The sequence below is a fragment of the Saccopteryx bilineata genome, chromosome 1, assembly GCF_036850765.1.
Source record: "Saccopteryx bilineata isolate mSacBil1 chromosome 1, mSacBil1_pri_phased_curated, whole genome shotgun sequence".
Classification (NCBI taxonomy): Eukaryota; Metazoa; Chordata; class Mammalia; order Chiroptera; family Emballonuridae; genus Saccopteryx; species Saccopteryx bilineata.
Genome location: NC_089490.1, coordinates 139,555,278 through 139,579,724, shown reverse-complemented (window position 1 = coordinate 139,579,724; position 24,447 = coordinate 139,555,278). Strand labels below are relative to the sequence as shown.

Here is a 24,447-nt window from a genome sequence, read left to right as displayed (position 1 = left end):
GGGTCCCAGTGAGCAGCCACCACACCCAGGTGGCCATGATAGGGTCTGAGAAGTGTGTCTGTCCAGACACTCAGTTCACAGAGGCCTGCCAGTGAGATGATGCCTGTTGGTGTAGGACTGCCTGGGATCTGGCAACAACTCTTATTTTCTCTCTTGTAGAACTTTCCTAGAAGTGTTTCTAGAATTGTGTGTGTGTGTGGGGGTGCTCATTAGATTAAGTATGTAGAATAGAATTTCTTCTGGCTTTGACTTGAATACCACTCCAGGTTGTATCTGAAACTGTAGTGGCTCCCTGGCCTGAGGATGACCCTCTTTTCCTTTAGGACTTTGTCCTCACCCCCTTTGTTGTGCAGCTTTGGTCTCTTGCCAGGTCTTCTGGAACTTCACGTCCATCTTATCCCAAGTCTGAATCTGTCACAGGTAGCCCCTGTGTGTGGAGAACTGTACCGGTCCCTTTGGGGAGCTTTGAGGGTCAGCAGGAGTGGCCATTGGGAAAAACCTTTTCTTAATCCCCTTGTCTCTCCCTACTCTATCCCAGGATAGCGCGTCTAGGCTTGGGGACAGTCTCGGGGAGGAGAAGGAGTTACCATGGTGTGGGCTGGCTCCCTGTTGGCATCATTATCTTAGTGATTTAAAGTAATGATGTATTAGTGTGGAATTGTCTGTTGGGTCTGCTGGTTGGCTAATCCCAGCCGTGCACTGCTTTTTGGGCTCTTGTCCTTGCAGCTCCACATCAGCTGAGCTGGATGTGTCTGGTGGGTTTGTCACTTACGTTGGATGGCTAGGCCCGTCTCCATGACTGTTTCTGTGACTCTCATAGACCTTCTTTCCACGAAGCTAGCTTGCCATCCTATCTATACCAGGGTACTTAGAACCCCCCCCCCCCCCGACCCCCAGCACTCACTGTAGGGACCTAAGAGGAAACTGCAAGGTTCCTGTGACCTGTCCTTGAAAGTGCTCGGTATTGCTTCCTCCACATTCCTGCAGTTTAGAGAGCAAGCCACAAAACCAGCCCAGGTCCGGCCTGGCGTGCAGGAGTCCCAGGTTCGATTCCCAGCCAGGGCACACAGGAGAAGTACCTGTCTGCTTCTCCCCTCCTCCCCCCTCCTTCCTCTCTGTCTCTCTCTTCCCCTCCCGCAGCCGAGGCTCCATTGGAGCAAAGTTGGCCCGGGCGCTGGGGATCGCTCTATGGCCTCTGCCTCAGGCGCTAGAATGGCTCTGGATGCAACAGAGCCGTGCCCCAGATGGGCAGAGCATCGCCCCCTGATGGGCATGCCGGGCGGATCCCGGTCGGGCACATGCGGGAGTCTGACTGTCTCCCCGTTTCCAACTTCAGAAAAACACACACAAAAAAACAAACAAACCAGTCCAGGTCATGGGATAGGACTGATGGGGGTGTGAGCACAGACATGGATTCAGTTGGAATAAGCTGCCTCCACAGAGCCCTGATGGCTGGGCTTATGGCCTTAGCCTTATCAGGGTAGAGCATAGGTTCTCTGTACAGGGTTTTATCAACCATGAGTATTAGGGCTACCTCTAACATCCACCAAAGTCCTGGACTCACAGGCTAGAGGTTGGATTTCCAGAGCCTGTTTCCTGAAATGACAAATGACACAGAATTCAGAAATTCTTTTAAGTGAATTTGCACATCCTTGAGCAAAACAGCATCTCTGTCTGTGCCTGTGGATGTAGCCACCCGTATATGTAAGGTTATCAGTCACTGTACGGGTATTGTTGGTTCCTTATGAACTCAGACCCCATCCTGGAACCAGGTACCAGAAAGAAGAGGAAATGGGCATGTGCCCACCCTGTTGCCTAAGCACCCAATGTGCCAGGCCATGCTGGGACACAGCAGTTCACAATAGACACAATCTCTGCCTTCCCAGGTTTGAGAATATTTGAAAGTTACCTCAATGTCTGATGTGTGCCAAGCCTACATTTATGGTGAGCAGCCCCTTAGTGTTTCAGGAAAGGTTGGGGCCCTGGCTGTCTTGACAGCCTCCTAGGCTATCTTGAGTCTCGCCCAGCAACTCTGAAGGGTAGCCAGGCCATAACCCTTGTCCCTGTCCTTATAGGAGGTACAGAGAGAGAAGTGTCCTGCCCTAGGCTCCTCACTTGCAAGAAGCAGAGCCAATTTAGACCACAGGCAGTTTTGTGGGAGTACAACAGCAAACCTCCCCCACCTCCAACTTCCCCAGTGTGCAAGCTTGGTGCACAGTGCCCACTCACAGTAGGCCTTTGTGAGCACAGCCAAAAGCTCTGAGAGGAGGCACTGTGGCCTTCCTGCCACCCCTATCCAGCGTGGCACTAGGAGGAGATTCTTGTTCTTCTGGATCTAGGGAGTTGGGAAGCCTCACCCAGTCTTCTCGGTCCACAGTATCACATCAGGACTAGACCCGTCTTTTTGCCCTTTGCTTGTTGGGTCACCCTGTTACCATGGGAGCTGCAGTACACGGGCCTTCTAGGGACAGGCTCCAAGTAGGGTCATGGGACTCTGGCTGCTGTTCTATGATGTCTTGCAGCCCCAGCTTGAGATGGGAGAACTCCTTGTCTAATGGGCAATGACAGTGTGGGCTGACTGGAGTGAGGCTGCCATACTAGCACTGTGTGGGAAGATGGAGGCACTTTACTTGGATGATTTTACTGGAGTGAGGATGGAGGGAGCTGGTTGCTGGTGGAAGTGCTCTACTCAGGCCTGTGCTGCCCTTAAGTGGATCACCTAGAGTTCTGCCCTGAGCTCCCATCCCCAGGATGGACAGTGGTAGGCAGGGCTAAGGGTAGCTTCCCTAGGCACCCATACTGTGGGAGCACTGATGCCACTACAGGGGTTGGGGCATGGGAAGGAAGTGCATCTTGAAGTGTTAGTTGGGGCTCACAAGGGTGGTTTGGAGGTGTGGGAATGGTGGTAAAGGTAGGAGATCACAGCTAGATGAGCCCATGTTATAGAGGCTGGAGAGACTGGTGGGGCTGGGTAAGGTGGGTGGGTAAGAGGCATAAGAAGCTTGTCCTGGGGTCCAGGTAGGGGTTTGCAGAAGGAGCAGGTGAGGCTGGTGCTATCTAGCAACTCCTCAGCCCACCTGTAACCACAACTAGCAGCTAGCTGCTTCTGTACCCAGCTGTGGGGCTGGAGAGATGCGGAGAAGGGTCTGGCAGGGTGTAGTTGCTGCTAACCCTAAGGAAGAATTTCTTGTCCTGAGTGAGGCCTTATTGAGTCCACGGTCAATCCCAGCTTCCCTAGTGTGTGCAGGAATCTCAGAGATCTTGTTAACAAAATGTAGGCTTTGATTGAGCAGGTCTAGGTTAGCAAGATGCTACATTTCTATAAGCCCTGGAGAAGCTGCCCTAGCTTCTCTTGAGCTGAGATAGGTAAGTAGTCCTGTCCCCCATGGTAGGTCCTAAGGACAGAACCACATTTTATCCAGAGGTTTATCCCCACTACCTGGAACTATACATACTTCTAGGGTGGGCGTTCAGCAAATAAAGAATTGAATGAATGAATGAATGAATGAATGAATGAGTATGGATGAAGACTCCTTCTTCAGCTGCAGGCAGGCTCATTCAGAGAGTAACAAATGTCAGAGCTGCTGAGGACAGTTTCTGTGTTCCTTCAATTAGACTGCTTCCCCTGGCTTGGGCCGGGGTTGAGAGGACACTAGATATTAACCTTACACTGACTGCTGGCTGGTGAATAGCTGGGACAGTAACCTTACATTGTGGATGCAGGATTCTGTCATAAGTTAAGTTTAGAATGCTGGTCTTCTCTCCAGAAAACTTGAGGAAAGTTCCTAGCAGGCAATTTTTGTATTTGTTTAGCCAGAGCCTGCCCTAGGGGGAGAAGGTGGTGAGACCATTTTCACTGATAAGAGCCTGGCCTGCTTCCAGGGATTTTCATAGGTCAGGTAAAATCATTTGGACACAGGCCCTGGCTGATTAGCTCAGTTGGTTAGAGCCCTGGTTGGCAGCTCTTTGGCCCCTTCAGTGTGGCTCTTCCACAAAATACCAATGTGGGCGCTACCTCGATAAGAAATGTACCTACCTACAGTTTAAGTTTTAAAAATTTGGCTCTCAAAAGAAATTTCAATCGTTGTACTGTTGATATTTGGCTCTATTGACTGAGTTTGCTAACCACTGGGTTAGAGCATTGTCCCAAAACACCAAGGTTGTGGGTTCAGGCCCTGGTCAGGGCACATACGGGAAGCGGCCAGTGAATACACAACTAAATGGAACAAAACGAATGCCTCTCTCCTTGTCTCTCTCTCTCTCTCTCTCTCTCCCCCTCCCTCCCTTCCTTCCCTGTCTCTCTCTACTCTTCCCCCTCCCCCCTTTCTCTGTCTCTCTAAAATCAATCTTTTTTTTTTAAGATTTTATTTATTGATTTTACAGAGAGGAGAGAGGGGAAGGCAGTGGGGTTGGGGTGGGGAAAGAGCAGGAAGCATCAACTTGTAGTTGTTATTTCTTGTATGTGCCTTGATGGGGCAAGCCCTGCGTTTTGAACTGGTGTCCTTAGTGTTCCAGGTTGACATTTTATCCACTGTGCCACTACAGGTCAGGCTAAAATCAATTTTTAAAAAAATCTTTTAATCATAGTATTTTACATAAAGTTTCCCAAGATGGGCAGGATGGGCTTAATCAGATTTGCCCTGAAATTATATAGCTTCCAAATAAACTTGGTGCCTGGGTGGCTGCCGTGAACTGAAGGAAGTACACTTGGCCATACCACTGTCCCCCTAGCATGTTGTGCTAGATTTCCTCTGCTTTTGTTCTCCTAGCTTAAATGGTTCTGTAATTTAAAACAATTTCTAAAAAAGAATGCCCATGTTGATTTTGGTCTTGTATCAAAGAGAGGTGTTCTTTTCCTTGAATTAAAAGAACTTTCTGGGAAGGAACTGAGAGACTTGAAGAATCTTTACTTAAGATGGAGCTTAGGAAAGTTTTGAAGAGGTGACCCAATCTCTATAATATACTATAGTCTATGTGGGTGGGCACCACACACGGGAAGTGCCTGCCAACCTGGCAGCTCCAGGGTGAATTTGGGTGCCTCCATTTTCTGACAGTACCTGAGCCCTACCTTACTTTTCAAAATGAAGGCTGCTTGTCACAAACCGGTAAGAACTAGCTGTTGCCATGGTTTTCACGTTGGAAGGCACAGTTAAAGGATCACATGACAAAGGAAGGAACTGCTTTTGTCACATGACTTTTGGGTGGCCTGATTAGCATACAGGAGGTTCACTCCCTGCTGGGATGCTGAGTGATCTTTGATAGGAGGTGATGTCATCTCTTGGACGAGTTATTGATTAATGTCAGTCCAAGGTGGGGGACCTGGGAATGCTGTGGTCAGAGTGGCTATCTCTGGGAGCTTCAGCTTCCAGATGGTCTCATTCCCTCACCCTGCTCTCTTCCCTCAGGCAAATTTCAGTTTTTTGTTTTGTTTTGTTTTTTTCAAGACATCTCACCCTCTGAAGAAGTACATGCTCTCAATAAAATAAGTGATAAATCCCTGTAGATCACCCTGGTCTCAGCACACATTTTCTTAGGAAGCGCCTACAATCTGTAAATCTAGGTGTGGTTCTGCCTGAGCTGCTGCTCTGCTTGTGTACAGCCACCTGGGAGCCCACCTGGGCAGGGGCCAGTGCCACAGCTCCTGTGCTGGGGGCCTTGCATGCTCTTGGTGTCTGTATGCACATCCAGAAAACCTGGAAATGGAGTCCATGGTCACCTTGGAAGTTGATTTTGGTCTGATTGGGCAGCCAACAGAGACAGAGACTTGAAAAAGCGGCAATTCCTAAATTGCATTGGTTTTTGGTTTACTGAGACCTTCCTGAGCGAGATGTCCTGGATTACTTTTATAAACAGCAGCCAGTTTCTGGACTTGAGAATGTGGGCTGATAACCCCAGTGAGGGGTTGTATACCTTGAAATGGGTGCCTTTTTGTCCACTACCCTGGTCTCTTGTGAGAGGCCAACTAGCAGCTGTGCTGGCTAAATCAGATCAGGGTTGGAGTGTTAAGGTACAGCTGCCATGCAGCTCTGGGAGGTGGGATTAGGACTAGCCTGGATCAAGGTTGGGGGTCCAGGGGGAGTCGGCAAACTCTCAGCGTCTGGTTCTTTGCGAATATGCAGCTTACTACCAGGAACAAAACTTGGTTTAATGGGCCGTTAAGCACCAATTTTTAATCTATAACTGTTTCTGCTTAGCTGGGATACATAGTGGAAGGAGTGGAACAGCTTTGAGATAATACTCCTAGTTAACTTCATCAAGTTTATTCTCTGGGTAACAGTGCCACCTAGCAGACATGTTTGTTCCTTTGCTAGTTTTGCTGCAGACAGAAAGAAGAATCTGTTCCTTTCATCAGAAGTATTGAGACCAGATCTTAAGAGAAAGTTTACATTGTGCCCTCAGCACAAATCTTAGGGGGTTTGTGACTGGTCAAGATTGGGATAAGGGGCGAGAGAGCAATGGGCAGGGGTCACCTTGGCACTGGACTAGTCCTCCTGCTGTTAGAGCATGGGGAGAGGGGTTTGCTGGAAACCAGTTTTGAGGAGATAAGGTGGATGAAAAGAACCCAGATCTGCAAGATAAAATGTGTTCCATGTTCTATCTATTTCAAAACATGCAGCCACTATTGCCACGTTGCCACTGGAAGTATGAAGAGGCCACATGTGGCCCAGAAAGGACTATCCAGCAGGCAGCCTCAGCCAACCATTTGTTTGTTTTATTTTTTTATGTTTATTTTATTGGTTTTAGAGAGAGAGGAAGGGAGAGAGAGAGAGACAGAAACAGGAACTATGTGCCCTGACCTGGGGTCAAACTGGCAACTTCTGCACATTGGGATGATACTCTAATCAATTAAGTAAGCCATCCAGCCAGTGCTAGGACCAAGTGGTTTTAATTCAACGCCTAGCCACAGGATAGAGAAAAGAGTGGTGGTGTTTTCCAAAATGTCTGTGTCATCCACAGACATATAGGTGTTCTAATCCTTGGAGACACAGGTGGGCACCAAGAATAGAACCAAGTGGGAGAGGCACAGCCCTTCACTGGTGGTTTGGGGTACTGCATGGTGAGTACAGTAAGAGAAGGCATACTGGGAGGGTTGTGGGGAGCCCATCAGGGAAGACACAAGAGAGAGGTTGCCACTGGTAGAGCAGTGTGCTTGCCACCTCCTTGCTGTGTCTTTGTTTAAATCTGGGCATCTGGAGGGTGTGAGTATGGGGCTCAGGAAAACAGTGTCCAGCAGAGTCAGAGTGCTCTGGTAACAACCACTATCCCTGCTCAACAGTGACATGAAGTCCGAGAAGAGAGCCCCCTCGCCTGATGTGATTGTGCTCTCCGACAGTGAGCAGCCTGTGAGCCCGCGGGTGAACGGGCTTCCGAAAGAGGTCATGCAGGAGACCAGCACCGAGGTCCTCATGGTGAGCCTTGTCCCCATGCTGGGGACCACACCACCCGACGGCATCCCTGAGTGCAGCTCACGAGTAAGGCCTGTGCTCCTGGCCTCCAGACCTCCCTCTCAACCCTGTTCTCTTACACTTGCAGAAAAGCAGTCCTGAAGAACGAGAAAGGATGATTAAACAGCTGAAAGAAGAGTTACGGTTAGAAGAAGCAAAACTCGTTTTATTGAAAAAGTTGCGGCAGAGTCAAATACAAAAGGAAACCACTGCCCAGAAGGTTTGTGCAAGTCTTTACCTTCCTCAGCAGTCAATGGAAGCTTTTACGAGCTGGGGGTGGAAAGGCTGGTCAGGCTGGTCATGGGGGACAGATTTCCTTGGGGGCATAAGGGCCAAGGTCTGAATAGAAACTTGGAGACTCAAATTTTCACTATGGATTTAGCTAAAAGAATATCAGAGTTCTCCTTGGTCTAGAATGTTCCAGATATGAGTACATAAAACTTACATCCTGTAAAAGCATCAAGGAGAGTGGGAAAGCAGATAGATGTGTAAGGCTGCTGGAAGCACACTTCTAAATTCAGATCTCTTCCTGAGTTTGTTTCCAGAAAGGCCTTCTATATTGTGGATGACTGTGCTGGCCAGCAGAGGCTGCAGTGGGGTTGTGGACAGAGGCCCTGTCCTGGAGCTCCTTCTGTCTCCTCTAGTGCCCAAGACTCTTTGTGGTGCTGCTTTGAGCACAGCTCACCATGTAGGGCAAGTTCATGTTTATTTTATTGGAGTTCTGGGAAGGTTCGTGGTTGATGATGCAGCTGCCTTTATTGTAACCACTGCCACTAAACCAGAAAAGTGAATACATGTCAGCAGGAAGGCTGACAGTGTATGTAGAACATTTATCCCCAAGAAGATGGGACAAGACTCATTTGTTGTGGCCTGGCATTTGTTAATCTCCGAGTGGACAGAGCCTGCCTATTATTTGTTTTCTTGTCAGTTGTTGAAGACATGGTAAAGTGACCCAAGTCTGTCACTGCCCCTTCCCTAGTGGAATATGTTGTTTTCCTGGCATTAATCTGTCTAGGAGTTAGGTCCTTTCCCATTGTCAGCTCTTCCTGCCTCCTGAAGGGCAGAGCCAGCACCTGAACTACAGGATGATGTCAGGAGTTTCCAGGGGGTGGTGAGTGCTGTAAAAGCTCTCCTCTCTGACCTGTGGTGTCACAGTGGGTAAAGCGTTGACGTGGAATACCGAAGTCGCTGGTTCAAACCCCTGGGCTTGCCCGGTCAAGACACATATAGGAAGTAACTACTATAAGTTGATGCTTCCTGTTTCTCCCCCCCCCACTTTTTCTTTTTTTTTTTTTTTTTTTTTGTATTTTTCTGAAGCTGGAAACGGGGAGAAACAGTCAGACAGACTCCCGCATGCACCCAACCGGGATCCACCCGGCACGCCCACCAGGGGCGATGCTCTGCCCCTCCGGGGCGTCACTCTGCCGCGACCAGAGCCACTCTAGTGCCTGGGGCAGAGGCCAAGGAGCCATCCCCAGCGCCCGGGCCATCTTTGCTCCAATGGAGCCTTGGCTGCGGGAGGGGAAGAGAGAGACAGAGAGGAAGGAGGGGGGTGGAGAAGCAGATGGGCGCTTCTCCATGTGCCCTGGCCGGGAATCGAACCCGGGTCCCCCGCATGCCAGGCCGACGCTCTACCGCTGAGCCAGCTGGCCAGGGCAACTTTTTTTTTTCTTTCCCTCCTCTAAAAGTCAATAAATAAAATGTAAAAACTAAACAAAACCTCTCCTCTGCCCATTTTGAACGTGTCACTTCCTGATGCAGATAGATAAGAGTCATTTAACAGGCTAGAAGCAAAATTTCCTGAGCTTAGTACCTTTAGAAAAGGAAGAAAAAACCCATCCTACTCCATCTGAATTATGGTGGGGCAGGGGGTAGGACTGGTGGCTAATTTTCTGAGTGTCCTGCTCTCTTGCAGCCCACAGGCTCTGCTGGGAGCATAGTGACCACCCCTCCCCCACTTGTACGGGGCACCCAGACCATTCCTTCAGGCAAGCCATCACTTCAGGTAAGTGTTCCCTCTTCATCGGTCTCCTGAGCAGCCCTGCAAGAGGCTGCCTATTCCTTTTGATTAGACTGGGTGAGGTTTTTTTGCTGGCGGCCCCAGAATAAATTACGTTCATGTTCCCAAACTAGGCCACCAATGACATCGTAAAAAATAAAAATCACATCACACCAATGCCTAGACAGACTGGACTTCCTTTATCCAGAGTCTCCCAATGGTCTTGGGGTCTTATCCCAGTGAGACTTCCAGCCTCCTCTCTTCACAGGCAAAGTTCTTGTTCCCAGCCACAGGACTGAGATCTGGACAGGGTCCCAGTTCCCCCTCAAACAGGCCTGAGCTCCCAGCTCATACCAGCAAGCAGCAGCTCCAGTCCTGGTTGGCTGGACTCTTGCTGTGGTGGGGTCTGTGTCTTAATTGGTTTACAAGGTTCTTGTTGGAGTTCATGTTCCTTGTTTTTGTGTATTTTTTTTATTGCTCTCTTCTTTTTTTGTTAATGAGAATGTGCTTTTACAAAAATAACAAACTGGCTCTCGCTGGTTGGCTCAGTGGTAGAGCATCGGCCCACGGGTGGATGTCCTGGGTTTGATTCCCGGTCAGGGCACACAGGAGAAGCAATCATCTGTTTTTCCACCCCCCTCACTCCCCTTTCTCTCTCTCTCTCTCTCTCTCTCTCTTTCTCTCTCTTTTCCTCCCATAGCTATGGCTGGATTGGTTCCAGCACTTTGGCCACGGGGCACTGAGGATGACTTTAGGCACTGAGAATGGCTCCATGGAGCCTCCACCTCAGGCGCTAAAAATAGCTCAGTTGTGAGCAGAGCCCCAGATACGCAGAGCATCAGCTACCAACGGGTTGCTGGGTGGATCCTGGTTGGGGTGCATACAGGAGTCTGTCTCTCTGCCTCCCTTCTTTTCACTTGGAAAACAAGAAACAAAACAAAGCAAAAAAATCCAAAAGCAAACCTTTGTTTAAAACAACTGTGTAAGATCTGGGGGTTGGTTTTGTTGACAGACCTCTTCGACTCGAATGCCTGGCAGTGTCATCCCACCTCCCTTGGTCCGTGGTGGGCAGCAGGTGTCCTCAAAGCTGGGGATGCAGGCAAGCTCACAGGTCATCATGCCTCCACTTGTCAGAGGGGCCCAGGTGAGTAGGGCATCCTTGGGACAGGAGTACGGCCAGGCAGCCCAAAGCAACCTTTCACCTTGCAAGAATGATACTTTTTAGTCCTCAGGCTTGGGACAGTGGATTTTAGCCCTTTGCCTATACCTTCTTCCATTGTTCCTCATTGTCTTGTCCCCATCCCACAGCAAATCCACAATATCAGACAACATTCCAGCACGGGGCCACCACCACTTCTTCTGGCCCCCCGGGCATCTGTGCCCAATGTGCAAATCCAGGGGCAGAGGATCATTCAGCAGGGCCTTATCCGTGTCGCCAATGTCCCCAACACCAGTCTGCTCGTCAACATCCCGCAGGTGAGGGCTCTGCTATGCCAACGTGGGGAGTGTGCCATGCAGCTGCTCCTAAAAGGGCCTGTGGTCTTGGGATACAGTGGGGTTATGCAGTGTGACCTGCCTGTTCCCTCAGAGCCAGGTGAGGCCTTATATACCCCATACCTAAAGGGTTTGTACTTGAGCTCCTTGGGGTCTGTCAGGTATGAAGATCACAGGCAGGAGCCTGACCTGTGGTGGTGCAGTGGATAAAGCGTCGACCTGGAAATGCTGAGGTCGCCGGTTCGAAACCCTGGGCTTGCCTGGTCAAGGCACATATGGGAGTTGATGCTCCCAGCTCCTCCCCCCTTCTCTCTCTCTCTCTCTCTCTCTCCTCTCTAAAATGAATAAATAAAATTAAAAAAATAAAATAAAATAAAATAAAATAAATAAAGATCACAGGCAGGAGTCCTGTGTTTGAATCTGCCACATACCAGATATGGAGAGTTGCTGAGAGTGAGGAGTGCAGACCTGAACCAAGACTTAGGGAGTCTGAGGGGTTGGGCGAGGCAGGGTTTGGGAGATAGATGAGGTCAGGTGAGATGTCTGATGAGCCTGGAGATGGCTGGGGGGCACCAGAGCCCTCCCTGCCCTTCCCCCTGCAGGGACAGCACGTGAGGAACATGTGTCTACGAATGTCCTCACAATACCAGCGCATCTATTCTTATCCACGAGTCCCTTCAATTCTGGACACAGCCTCTGAGATGGGATGGGGCTGTTCCCACCCAGTGGAGCCAGGAAGATGGAACAAGAAGTTGGCAGGCAGGAAGCAAAACCTCATTGATAGATAAAATTACTGGGTCTGCAGGGGCTTTTTGCTGATGGGCAAGTCAGCTTCTCTGCCTTCACTGGCCTGGTATATTCTTGCCTGCCTCCTCTAAGTTGGAATCAGATATAGTCCTGCTACCATGTAGGGATGTCCTGGCAGAATAAAAGGTTGATCTGTGCAAGCAGTTCATTTACCCCATAAATCTTGATTAGATTCTTCTGGGGTGCCAGACCCTGTTCCCAACTCAGCATGCCGGGAGGATGGAGAGCAGGCCAGCAACAGTGGAGCTGGCAGGGGGCACGGGTTCTCCAAGTGGAGTGGGAACCGAAGAGGGAGTCAGAGAGAAACTGTCTGGTTGGTCAGTGGGGGTTTGGCCAGGCCAAGGTGCTGAAATGGCTGGCATTCTCTGTGTTGGTGAGCCTCTTTTGGCTCAGATCCTCTGTGAGTGTAGAGGTCCTGGGAAAGCATCCTGGGCTTCTTGAGCCCTGTGATGTAGTATAGCAAATTACCAGGTATGTGCATTTTCCTGGGGATGATGTATGCCGCTTTCCTCAGATTTCCAAAAGGGTCCTCAGCCTTGTGAAGCTAAGGGCACTGCTGTGGTCAGCTCCAGGTTTTGGTGAGAGCACTTGACAGAGCTGGGGGTGAGTGGACTGGAGCAAAGAGACTATGGAACTTAGGCCACTGGGGTCCAAAGACAATACAGTAGTGCAGGAATAGCGGAGGTTGAGAGGCGAGTGGCTGGTGTAGGGGCTGCTCTCCTGAAACCCCAGTGAGGACATGTGAGCTGACTAAAACATTAGCATCTCCAGATAAACACACAGAAAGATGCTCACAAAGGAGATGTCACAAGTGCCACTTGATCCATCATTGCATCCCTGCAAGGAAGGAGGCTGTCCAGACCTGTGCTGAGAGGATGAGGGTCAGGCTGCAGAGCCAGGATGGTGGTCATGCTGTCTGGGTTGGTGCCATGGGGCCATTGACGAGAATGTACCCACTGACCTGGTTTTGATGATGGTTTGGTTCATGAGTGTGCTTTAGGCAAAATGTAGCAAATAACATTTAAAGTGTGTGTGGTTTATTGGATTTCAATTGAGCCTCAACAAGTGTGTGTATATGATGGGTCATCTCATAGGGTGAACAGTTTAATGCTACCTCTGCCTGTTGCTCACAGGTGTCAGGCAGTTTGGAATTTCACTCTCAAGGACTTATTAGTGCAGCTAATGGTGCTGACCTGGGCTTTGCTTGCAGTGATAGGGCCTGCTTCATGGCAGGGCACCCCCAGCACCCTGACCAGGTTGTTGTTTCCCAAAAGCCCTCCCCAGCTTCACTGAAAGGAACGACAGCCACCTCTGCTCAGGGCAACTCCACCCCCACCAGTGTGACCTCCGTGGTCACTTCTGGTGATTCTCCAGCCAGCCGGCAGGCAGCCGCCAAGCTCGCACTGCGAAAACAGCTGGAGAAGACGCTGCTTGAAATCCCCCCGCCCAAGCCCCCTGCCCCAGAGATGAACTTCCTACCCAGTGCCGCCAACAACGAATTTATCTACCTGGTCGGCCTGGAGGAGGTGGTACAAAACCTGCTGGAGACGCAAGGTGAGTGGGTCCTGGGCTAGGGCTGTTTTTATCTCTTGCCACTGAAGTTTCTGTTACATAGGTTTTTTCTCAATGTATAGTACATCTGTGTGTCAGTGGTGTACCCAGAGCTGTCTTAGAGGTTGGATATCATGGATGACATTTTGTCATCAGTTCTGCTTGCTGTGAGGTGATAGTTTTTTAAACACATTGCAGGCATATTTCCTGTTAGGGCCTCTTGAGAAGTCAGGTCCTTGTGAGGCCCAAGATCCCCACACGTGTGGCCCAGTGGGACAAGCAATAGCACTGATGTTGGTGTGTTGTGAGGCAGGTAGGTAGTGAAGAAGAATGCCTTCAGGAGACTGGCATGACAGGCTTTGCTCCCAGACAGGAAGTGATCATAGAGGTGGAACTTACCAGAGCCTTGAGTGTTGGAGCCCCCAAGATGGGAGAATTGATACCTATACCTGAGCCAGACTCACTAAATCACCTTCCTTGGAATCAGTTTGGAAAGTGTACCTTCATGTTAGGAAGTTTTAGGAATAAAAGGGCATAAACAAGATAGTGATCAAAGACAATATTGGAAATGGAGGTGGAGGCCATGTGGGCCCTTAGGGGGCCTCTGCCAAACACTGAACTTGTACTGTTGTTCCCTGAGATGGAGCTAGTAGTGAAGTTTATTGAGCAGCCAGCCTGAACTCTTCCTGTGTGATCTTTTCAGATGCTCAGAGCTGAGGAGGAGGCATGGCTATAACTGGTCCAGGGGAATAGGAAAGGGGCTGGCAGACTCTGACATGGACTGGGTATGTCTGGCTCCTTTTGGTGTCTTATGATGAGTTAATTTTATTGGCAAAAGAGCTCTTGCAAGGCCAGTATAGGAAGGACAGGTGGGAAGCCGAGTTAGGATGAGGTGCCTCGCCATCCAGCACTGTGGGTTGGCAAGGCATTTGGGAGAAGTTAAGCTTGTGGTGCTAACATTTTTGAGAGTTCATACCAAGGATGCCTTACCCATGGCATTTCCAAAGCTTCTGCCTGAAAAGGTTTCCTGAGGTCAGGCTAGTTCTGTGCACAGTTGGCATCTACTGAGGCATTGGTTTTTAATACCCACTGGGCCACACGGCTCGGGGCACTGCTCCTCTTCTGTCCTGCACCCTGGGTGGTGGAGATTCTGACTGGCATCTTGTTCCTTTGGTTGTGAGCCCACCCATCTCTCCCTACAGCGGGCAGGATGTCAGCTGCTGTTGTGCTGTCCCGGGAACCCTACATGTGTGCACAGTGCAAGACAGACTTCACATGCCGCTGGCGGGAGGAGAAGGGTGGTGCCATCATGTGTGAGAACTGCATGGCGTCCAACCAGAAGAAGGCACTCAAGGTGGAGCACACGAGCAGACTAAAGGCTGCCTTTGTGAAGGCACTGCAACAGGAGCAGGAGATCGAGCAGCGTCTCCTGCAGCAGGGCGCAGCTCCTGTGCAGGCCAAGACTGAGCCCACCACTGCCCCACACCCCACTCTGAAGCAGGTGAGTCTTTGTGTAGGAGCCAAAGCCATGTCCTGGAGGACTGGGAGCTGGACTGGGGTCTCACCCTCAAAGAGAGATGCCTGTTCTCTGGCGGGGAAGTTGTCATTAGCAGGCAAGATGTTCTGGTGTTCTCTCCACACTCGGCAAGCATCTGCCTGATTGTTAACTGTGTCTAAATTGCATTTAATGGTGGTGTTTGATGGTGAAAATACTAATTTGCAGTTTCTTTAGATTTTGTAGCTTTCACACTCTGTGTGCCAGCCGACAAGTGTTTCTTGTCTATAAGGTCTTTTCTGAAAGCCATATTAAGATAATTAAGATGAAAAGGACTTTTGGAAGAAATGTTCTTGCTAAATTAAGGAGAGAAGGAAGTTTGAAATCCAGGGTTTTTTTTGTTTTTTTTTAATGCTCTGCTTTCCCATCCCCTTTAGATACAAATTGCCCTGTTGGCAGTTTTTTGTATCTTTGGAAGTCATTTGTAATTTACTAATGACCACATCTTCTCAAGGTCCCTACGTAATGGGAGGCCACACTGCCCTCAGGAAACGACCTGTCCTATGGGGACTCAGCCTCATGTGGCCACAGCTGCTGCCCTTTGGTCACTCTAGGTCACCCTGGGCCAGCCTGTAGATGGTGCTTACCTTGATTTCAACCCCCATTTGTGTAGGTCATAAAACCCCGACGTAAGTTGGCGTTCCGCTCAGGAGAGGCCCGCGACTGGAGTAACGGGGCTGTGCTACAGGTCAGAACTGCAGTGCTGGGAGTCCTCTGCACCACGCCACCAACCAGCCCTCATACCCCACACCGTGACCACATCAGCTGCCTGCGTCTGTCTATTTTTCTTTCTTCTCTTTCCTTCCCCTGTTCCCTCAGTGTAACTTACCTGGTCTCCTGATTTTGGACTTTAGGGTGCCTTTGTGGGTGGGTAGAGGTCAGCCACAGCAAGGAAAGGCTGCACTGAGCATCTCACCCTCTGCCCTTTCCTTTCCCAGATGAGTCATTGCACCCTCTCTCCACTCTAGGCCTCCAGCCAGCTGTCCCGGGGCTCGGCCACGGCGCCCCGAGGTGTTCTGCACACGTTCAGCCAGTCACCCAAACTGCAGAATGCAGCCTCAGCCACACCCCTCGTCAGTAGGATCGGCAGACATTCCGAGAGAGCCGTTAGCTCTGGCAAGGGTAATGCCACCTCCAACTGGAAGAAGGCACCCCTGAGTACAGGTGGGCAGCCCCTGATGGGTTCAAAGTAAGGACCTTGCCATGGTTGGGTCCATTCCTTCCTTATTTTTTTTAACAAAGATGTACACACACACACATGCGCGCGCGTGGTGAAGAGAAATGGCACAAAGGGCCCTGAACCCCCAGAACTCTCCTTGAGAGTAGCTGCCTTCAGCTAAATCTCTTCTGTTCACTAAATAGGATGCCCTGAACAAGTGGCATCCCTGGGTAGATGCTAATCGTCCTCACCGTCTCCACACTCTGTACTCAGACTCTTAGCCTTTGACCCAAAACGTGGGACAGAGCCAGTTCAGCCACTGTTACCCCTGCCAACCAGTTTTGCTCTACTCCGCCATAGGGGATGCCTTTTTTGTTTGTTTGTTTGTTAATTTATTGTTCGATTTTGGAGAGATGAGGTGAAAGGGAAGCATTCATTTGTTATTCCACTTAGATGTGCATTTATTGGTCACTTCCCCTATGTGCCCTGACTGGGGATTGAACCCACAACGTTTGTGTTTCAGGCCGATGCTCTAATCAGCTAAGCTAACTAGCCATGGCTGGTAACACTTGTTTTTACTGTTAGCTTATGCCTTTCCTGCTGTACTATTTCTTGCTCACCCAGATGGTGTCCTTTATTCCCTGATCTCTAGGCCACTTCCTACCTTGCTCTGGCTTGGACAGATCAGGTAGTACAGAGTGCACAATAGAACAAGAATACAGAGAGAGGAGGGGGGACATGGGATTTTAACTGAGGCGGGCGGCAAGGACCTCTGAAGAGACATTTGAGGAATGATCCAGGGGATGTGGAGATGCTCAGGCAGATATTTTTCTTGCACAACCCTACACCATCCTGGGCCATCCTATATTTTTAAATTTCTTAATTATGTGCTGGCATTAAGTTCAGTATTTATGTCCATCAAAAATGGGAAAGTCGCCTGACCTGTGGTGGCGCAGTGGATAAAGCATCGACGTGGAGGTGCTGAGGTCGCCGGTTCGAAACCCTGGGCTTGCCTGGTCAAGGCGCATATGGGAGTTGATGCTTCCAGCTCCTCCCCCCCCTTCTCTCTCTCTGTCTCTCCTCTCTCTCTCTGTCTCGCCCTGTCCTCTCTAAAATGAATAAATAAATAAATAAAATTTAAAAAAAAAAAAAAAAAAATGGGAAAGTCGCCTGACCAGGCAGTGGCACAGTGGATAGAGCATTGGACTGGGATGCGAGGACTCTGAGGTCGCCAGCTTGAGCGCGGGCTCATCTGGTTTGAGCAGAAGCTCACCAGCTTGGACCCAAGGTCACTGGCTCGAGCAAGGGGTTACTCGGTCTGCTGAAGGCCCGTGGTCAAGGCACATATGAGAAAGCAATCAATGAATAATTAAGGTGTTGCAACGTGCAACAAAAAACTAATGATAGATGCTTCTCATCTCTCTGTTCCTGTCTCTCTGTCCTGTCTATCCCTCTCTCTGTCTCTGTAAAAAAAAAAAAAAAAAAAAAAAAAAAGAAAGTGAAAGGCACAAAAGACTGAGTTAAAGAGATGGGTTAGAGTGCTCATTTTGTGGACATGAGTGCATGTTGCATCCCTGTAGGAAGAAGCAGCACCATCAAAGAGGGACCCTAGTCAGACCTGGGGAAATAGGGCTGTTTGTGCAACAGAAGCACAGCCCGCTATACATGTAGCTGACCATGTATAAGTGATACAGTGAGTCTCAGTCTCCCACAGGATAGGAGAAGAAAGGTGTTCATCTGTCTGAAGAATAATTCAGGTCTCCTGGAAAGCAGAAAGCATTTTAACACACCAGGCAAAGATACTTTTGCTCAGCATGTGTAAGATATAACAGCTAAGAACCTCATGGGCTAGTCAGAAATTCCTTTTATGGTAAATTTGAAAGTACATGAAACAATGTGGGAAAAGTGAAGGATAGTATATACTGTAATAGCAACTATGTGAAAACCATGTGTGCACTGAAGGGTAAAGGGAATGAAGGAACAAATAATTGACTGTGTTTAGTGATTGGATTAGAGGTGAAGAAGGCATAGAAGCCACTTTTCCCAGGAGAGTTCTGCTAGAACTCCTGGTTACTCTGTGTTACTAGGTGATGGTTTGAGGGAAATTGGGCGTGATTTAGTTAGCGGTTCTGCCTTCAATATGCAGGGAGGGCTCTCTAGTGCATCTGACCTCAGAACCCTTGTTCCACAGAGTATATTAACCTCCACCAAAAATACTCTTGGGGTAATGCATTTACTCTGGGAGGGCACTGTTGGAGCTAGGGATGCAAGGCAGTCCTTACACCAGAGCAGTCAAAAACGAAAGTGTGTGGGGGCCATTTTCTCATTTTCAAATTAAAAAAGTGCATTGGGGAAATTTAGAGACTATAAAAAGGGAGCATGGTGGCAACGACTGGTACTTTCTACCCCAGGAGAAAACACACAACATTTAGGGGCCTTCCTCAGTCTGCCTCTTTATTCACGTGTCACGTGTGTCAATGAATGTCCTATGAAGGGACTGTGCTGTGTTTGCCATTTTGTCCCTCTGAATGGTTTAATGAGAGAATGTTACCCTATCATTTTGTTAGTTCCGTCTTCCTGATTTCCTAGTTGTACAGTTCAGCCATTTGTGATTTTTCACTGTTCTAAACGGCACTGTGGTGAACACTTCAGTTTATAGAGCTCTCAGGTAGCTGATGGAATTTCTGTTACTGCATCAGGGGCTGGGAACATTGTAAAGGCATTTTTTTTTTGTTTTTGAGGGACATGGATTTTTTGTTTCACTTAAGCATTCATTGGTCGATTTTTGTTTGTGCCCTGATGGGATTAAACTCATAGCCTTGGTGTATCGGAATGACACTCTAACCAACTGAGCTATCCAGCCAGGACCTGAGTTATTTCTTAAATTTTCTTTATCTCTGAGGCTAGGACTTTTGCTGCCCGTGCTTGGTTGGCCCCACTCAGGCTGGTATCCTCCTGGGAGCCTACTCCTAACTGGGTGCATCTTGGCCTGTTGCCCTGTTCTGTTGCAGGTGGGGCCCTTGCGTTTGTCAGCCCAAGCTTGGCGGTGCACAAGACCTCCTCAGCCGTGGACCGCCAGCGGGAGTACCTCCTGGATATGATCCCGCCACGCTCCATTCCCCAGTCGGCCACGTGGAAATAATGCGAGCCAGCCCAGTGGAGAACAGGCCCCCCCTCCCTTCCTCCCACCTGGCCTGCCACCCTCTGCTCACTGGGGAATACACCCTGCTCCCCAAGAGAGCAAGCGAGTGTCTGCTGCACTGCAAAAACAAGAGCTCCGTTCTTGGCTGCAAAGTCTTGTTTTTGTCATGGCTGGAGGGCCACTTCACAGGTGGATGAGGATTATCATCACTGGGGGACTTTTCCCATGGGCTTTCCTCCTTTCTTTGCCTTTAGTTTGCCCAACACCAGCAGAAATTCGGACCTCGGGGACTGGTTCTGCTCCCGTCCTCCCCTTCAGCCCCTTCAGGGCATATGGGCGGCTTGGACACTGTGACACACTCGGGCAAGACCGGAGCCCGGGGATTCTGAAGTTGAGCGGACTGTTCTGTTTTGTTTTTGCTCTTTCCTGTCTTAGCCTCCCAATCTTTGCCTTCCTTCACGGCGATCTCTAGGTTGACAATTTTTTTTAATCACCTCATGATGATGGAGTTTAAAGTAAACCATGCAGACCCAGGGGTTCCTGCTGAGCACAGCCCTTATGCCCCAGAGGATGGGCCACTCACTGACCAGCCCTCATTTGCTCCAGTGGAAGGCCTGTGCTGCTGCTCGTCCTGGAGACCCCCAACCTCCCACACTTCACAGAAGAACAAACTGCAACCCAGACCCAGTCAGAGAGCCTGGGATCCTGGAAGCCATGCTGCTGTCCTTGGAGAAGGGAAGAGAGAAACGGCAACAATGTACAGAGCCTGAATGGGAAGTTGGAGGGGGGGGGCAATTGTGTTTTTTTTGTTGTGGTGGTTTATTTTATTAAATTTTTTCCTTTTTTTTTCCTACTTATTTTGATGGACAACATCCCAAGCTGCCCTGGCCTGTGCTCCTTTCAGGTGTGTCAGGTGGGGAGGTGCCCCTGCACCCACAGACTTCAGGGTTTCCATTTGGATCTAGTTTAGAATCTTCCCTTGAAGGAGGGCCATGCTGCCAGCGTTCGCCTTCAGACTTTTTTTAATATCCTCTTTATAGGCTACAGAAATGTCTTACAAAGGATCAGGTCATCTCTTAGTTGTGTTTCATTTTGGTTTCTCCCACTCCTTAAAAGTTCCATGAGGAAAGGCAGAAGATGTCATGTGTATGCTGCACATAGGGCTGGCTTCATGCACATGTGAGAGTCTCATGTGTGCACTTGTGTGTTGATGCAGAGCCGGGATACACTGCTCCCTACTTCAGCCCCTGCCCTGGTTTTCCTGTCCATGCTGTTAGGGACTTAATTTAAAATTCTTATTTTGTAGGCTGCCTTCTTCAAACACACTGCTTCAACATTCTAATAAAGGCTCATTTAATCCCCTCATGTTGTGTGAATATCAGTGTTTAGAAGACATTTTTGACATGTGGTAGAAGACTTAGTTTTGCAAAATGTTCTAATTTTTTGTTCTGTAGAACCCTAAATTTCTCATTGATTTTTGTTTTGAGTAGATGGGCTGAAGGAGGGGAGGGGGTGAAGGGTGGCTTTCATTACAAAATCCAGGGATTTGAGGGGAAAGGGAAATTAACATTCAGGAGTGGGATGAAAGGGTGTGTTTTTTATACACCAAAAACTCTAGTATGCAAACGTTTCTATTCCTCGCATTTTTTGTGTGTGCCTCGTAAATAAATACCTGTCTTATACTACCCTGAGCTGTTAACCCTCTCTGTTCAGTTACATGGGCCAAACTCTCCAAATGTTCCAACAAGGAGCACTGGGCTGGCCACCCCCAGCAAACAGATCTCAGTTCTATGCAGTAACCAGAACAGGTGTTTGGGCCAGGGTCACTTCTGGAGGGGTGTGCTAGGATTGTCATGGCCCCTTCCTCCCCCACCGCACCCCCACCCCCACCCCCACCCCCAGCTTAACTGACTGAATCTGTGACTTGAGGGCATATGTTGGTCCCCCATCCCCATCAGAACCTGGCTCATAACTGCATTCAGGAACCACCTGTCCTCATCTCCCCTCACCTGGCCAGACCACCTAGGTGGAGGACAAGGACAGCCATGCCCTGGCTGTGCCTCCTCCAGCCCAGCATCACTACGCACATTCCCATCAGAGATGACTTACTGTGATGGAAACCTAACTTTTTTAAAAGGGCAAGAAAATGAGAGACTGTGTGTGTGTGTGTGTGAGGGAGGGAGAGGGAGGAAGGGAGAGAGATGAGAAGCATCAATTCTTCACTGTGGCTCCTTAGTTCATTGATTGCTTTCTCATGTGTGCCCTGATGGAGGGGGGCTACAGCAGAATGAGTGACTCCTTGTTCAAGCCAGCAACCTTGGGCTCAAGTCAGCAATCATGGGGTCATGTCTGATTCCATGCTCAAGCCAATGACCCCTGCGCTCAAGCTGGTGAGCCCCTCAGTGACCTCAGTGTTTTGACCCTGGGTCCTCTGCGTCCTAGTCCAACGCTCTATCCACTGCGCACCGCCTGGTCAGGCTACCCCATAGACTCTTCAGGAAAGAAGCTTCCCTCACCCCTCGCCCCACTTAAGCCATATCCAGGTTCAAATCCCAGCTGTGTTTTTGGGCAGGTGACATGTGTCAGCATCACTTTCCTCATCTGCAAACACTCAGGTCCGCCCACCCACTGATGCCATTCCTTCCTTAAACTTTAGAAGGGTGATAGGTCTTTGCTCAGCTGCCCAGCATCTCTTATTTTCAGGGACCATATCAACCCTGGAAGGGACCTCAAAGCACCTTCGCCTCTTCCCAAGCTGAGGGTGCCCAAAAGGTCCAGGTTTGAATCCTCTCAACTCACTTTTGAGAAGTGGAGCAGAACCTTAAAACTAAAATGTAGGCCCTGGCCGGTTGGCTCAGTGGTAGAGCGTCGGCCTGGTGTACAGGAGTCCAGGGTTCGATTCCGGATTGTGTACAGGGCACACAGAAGCGCCCATCTGCTTCTCCACCCCTCCCCCTCTCCTTCCTCTCTGTCTCTTTCTTCCCCTCCCGCAGCCAAGGCTCCATTGGAGCAAAGTTGGCCCGGGCGCTGGGGATGGCTCTATGGCCTCTGCCTCAGGCATTAGAATGGCTCCGGATGCAACGGAGCGACGCCCCAGATGGGCAGAGCATCGCCCCCTGGTAGGCATACCGGGTGGATCCCAGTCGGGCGCATGCGGGAGTCTTACTGCCTCCCCGTTTCCAACTTCAGAAAAATACAAAAACAAACTAAAATGGAGTGCCCGCACCTGCCTTCTGGGGGAGTGACCTCGCTCCCGTAAAACCGGACCATCACTAGAGCCACATGCGAGGCAGAGCAAGTTTATTGCAAGTTACAACTGGAGTGGCTTCCGGAGCACGCCATTCCGTGGCGGCCTGCCGGACAGGGTGGGAACCCATGCACTCAATGTGCATGCTCTCGGCCGCAGCTCCTCCAGGAAGCCGCCTGCCGCACAGCCATTGCTCATACCGCGCAGGCGCAATGCTCCCGCATCCTCTGGTCCCGCCCCCTCCCGGGTCTTTCTTGCGGGAAATCTAGGATGCTTCTGCGCCCTCTGGATCTCCGAATCGCGGAGGAATTAGATTCCAGACGGGGAACTGCATCCCGCGCCCAAAAGGGAAAGGGGAAAGGACGCATGCGCATTGGCGCGCAATGGCTTCGCGGGATCCTGGAAGCGCGCCTCTCGCGTGTGCGCTGCGCTTGCGCAGTGCTTGGGGAGGCGGGAGATAGGGGAACCCCAACTTTTAGCCAGAGTCCCCCACGCGCAGCCAGCTATTGCGCGCTACCTGGCCCGCCGAGGGTCTAGCCGACGGACTGAACTGCAGCAATTCAGTGATCAGGGCCTTGCAGCGCTCGGACAGCACGAGGCCGTCGGGGTAGAGAACGCCGCGCTTCTGACGCCGGGGCAGGCCGGCGATGTCTGAGTCGTCGAAGGGCATACACCCGGTGACCATGACGTAGAGCACGACGCCCAGGCTCCACACGTCGTACTTCTTAGGGTCATAGGGGATACCCAGGAGAACCTCTGGCGAAGCGTAGGCTGCCGAGCCGCAGTAGGTAGTGCTTAAGTCAGGGTAGCCATGTGCCTGGCGGCCGAAGCCAAAGTCGGTGAGTTTGACGCGGCGCTCGTCAGGGCTCAGCAACACGTTTTCGCACTTGAGGTCGCGGTGCACCAGGTGGTGGTCATGCAGGTAACGCACGGCGCCCGCGATCTGTGCGAAGAGGTCGCGCGCCTGCCCCCCAGGGATGCGCCCGTTGCGCTGCACAGCCTGCAGCAGGTCTGTGGCGGCTGCCTCCATCACGATGTACAGCTTCCCGTTGCACACCTCGATGAACTCGAAGACGTGCACAATGTGAGGGTGCCGCACGCCTCGAAGTATGGACAGCTCACGCGGCAGGAACTTGTTGACAAAGTCGGGCGGCGCTCGCCGACGGTCTACCACCTTGATGGCCACCGTTCCCTTGTACTTCTTGGACGTAGCCACCTTCACCTTGGAGTAACTGCCTTCACCTATCGTGCGGCCCAGCTTATAGCCGAGTTCGCTCAGTAGTTTGTCACCCGACATGGTGGCGCCTGGGGCGCGCGGGGAGGAGGAGGCGGCTGCTGTCGGGAGTGTGGAGGCGGCCGGACTCCGATCTCGGGCCTAACCCATGGCGCTTGGCACCTGCAGCCCCGCACCCCCATGTGCCCACTCCTGGGCCCCCGCCGCCGCCGCAGTGAATTTTATTGCCCAGGTAACAATTTCTGCCTTGTGAAGTGACCGCAGCGTCACCACATCTCGGAGTGGGGACCCCGCGGGCGTCACCCTGCCTGTGGATGAAGGCCCGCAAGACTCTAGGGTTTTGTGACTCATAATCGCTCTAAATGGTCGTATCCGCTGAAAGACTAATACCAAGGACTTTCCATCACCACTGAGGGGCAGAAACCGTGTCTGGGGTTGGAATGGCTCCTCGCGAGTCCAAATCTGAGCAGCAGCCGCCCCCACCCAACATCTTGTACCATCCCTAACCATATGCAGCCCTTCGCTACCCGTACAGGCCTGGAGGGGGAGAAAACGGGTAAGGGGGCTTAGCTTGGTGACCCAGCTCCCTTGGGAGCTTTACTACCCTGCGAATCGCCCCAGACGGGGGTGAACCGGCGGTCCTTTGATGCAAGGACCTGGGCGACCCGACGGGCTCCAGCCGTCCCATACGGACGGAGCCACGTCTCGTTTTGGGAGAAAAGGAAAGAAGGATTCCTCGGCCGGGCGCAACCTGGCGTCGCAACTTCACTTCTCCCAAACAGTAGGGTCGCTACCCCAGAGGCCTGGGTTCCCG

At 50.7% G+C, this 24,447-nt stretch overlaps 2 protein-coding genes across 10 annotated transcripts in view; one reads left to right on the top strand and one right to left on the bottom strand.

Annotated features, from left to right (window-relative positions):
- The window catches only part of GATAD2A (GATA zinc finger domain containing 2A), a 133,348-nt gene extending 112,511 nt beyond the window's left edge, over positions 1 to 20,837 (top strand). For all 9 annotated transcript variants that reach the window (XM_066268337.1, XM_066268317.1, XM_066268299.1 and 6 more), the window contains 10 exons: positions 7,277 to 7,409; positions 7,534 to 7,665; positions 9,361 to 9,450; positions 10,457 to 10,588; positions 10,753 to 10,920; positions 13,020 to 13,299; positions 14,499 to 14,797; positions 15,465 to 15,539; positions 15,820 to 16,015; positions 19,022 to 20,837. In XM_066268337.1, the coding sequence (XP_066124434.1) occupies positions 7,277 to 7,409; positions 7,534 to 7,665; positions 9,361 to 9,450; positions 10,457 to 10,588; positions 10,753 to 10,920; positions 13,020 to 13,299; positions 14,499 to 14,797; positions 15,465 to 15,539; positions 15,820 to 16,015; positions 19,022 to 19,152 (1,636 nt within the window). In that variant the 3' untranslated portion in view covers positions 19,153 to 20,837. The remainder of the gene's footprint in view (positions 1 to 7,276; positions 7,410 to 7,533; positions 7,666 to 9,360; positions 9,451 to 10,456; positions 10,589 to 10,752; positions 10,921 to 13,019; positions 13,300 to 14,498; positions 14,798 to 15,464; positions 15,540 to 15,819; positions 16,016 to 19,021) is intronic.
- Positions 20,838 to 22,476: 1,639 nt separating this feature from the next.
- TSSK6 (testis specific serine kinase 6) lies at positions 22,477 to 24,361 on the bottom strand. Its single transcript, XM_066268241.1, has one exon. The coding sequence runs from the start codon at positions 23,694 to 23,696 to the stop codon at positions 22,875 to 22,877; it is 822 nt and encodes a 273-aa protein (XP_066124338.1). The 5' UTR covers positions 23,697 to 24,361; the 3' UTR covers positions 22,477 to 22,874.
- Positions 24,362 to 24,447: the final 86 nt, after the last annotated feature.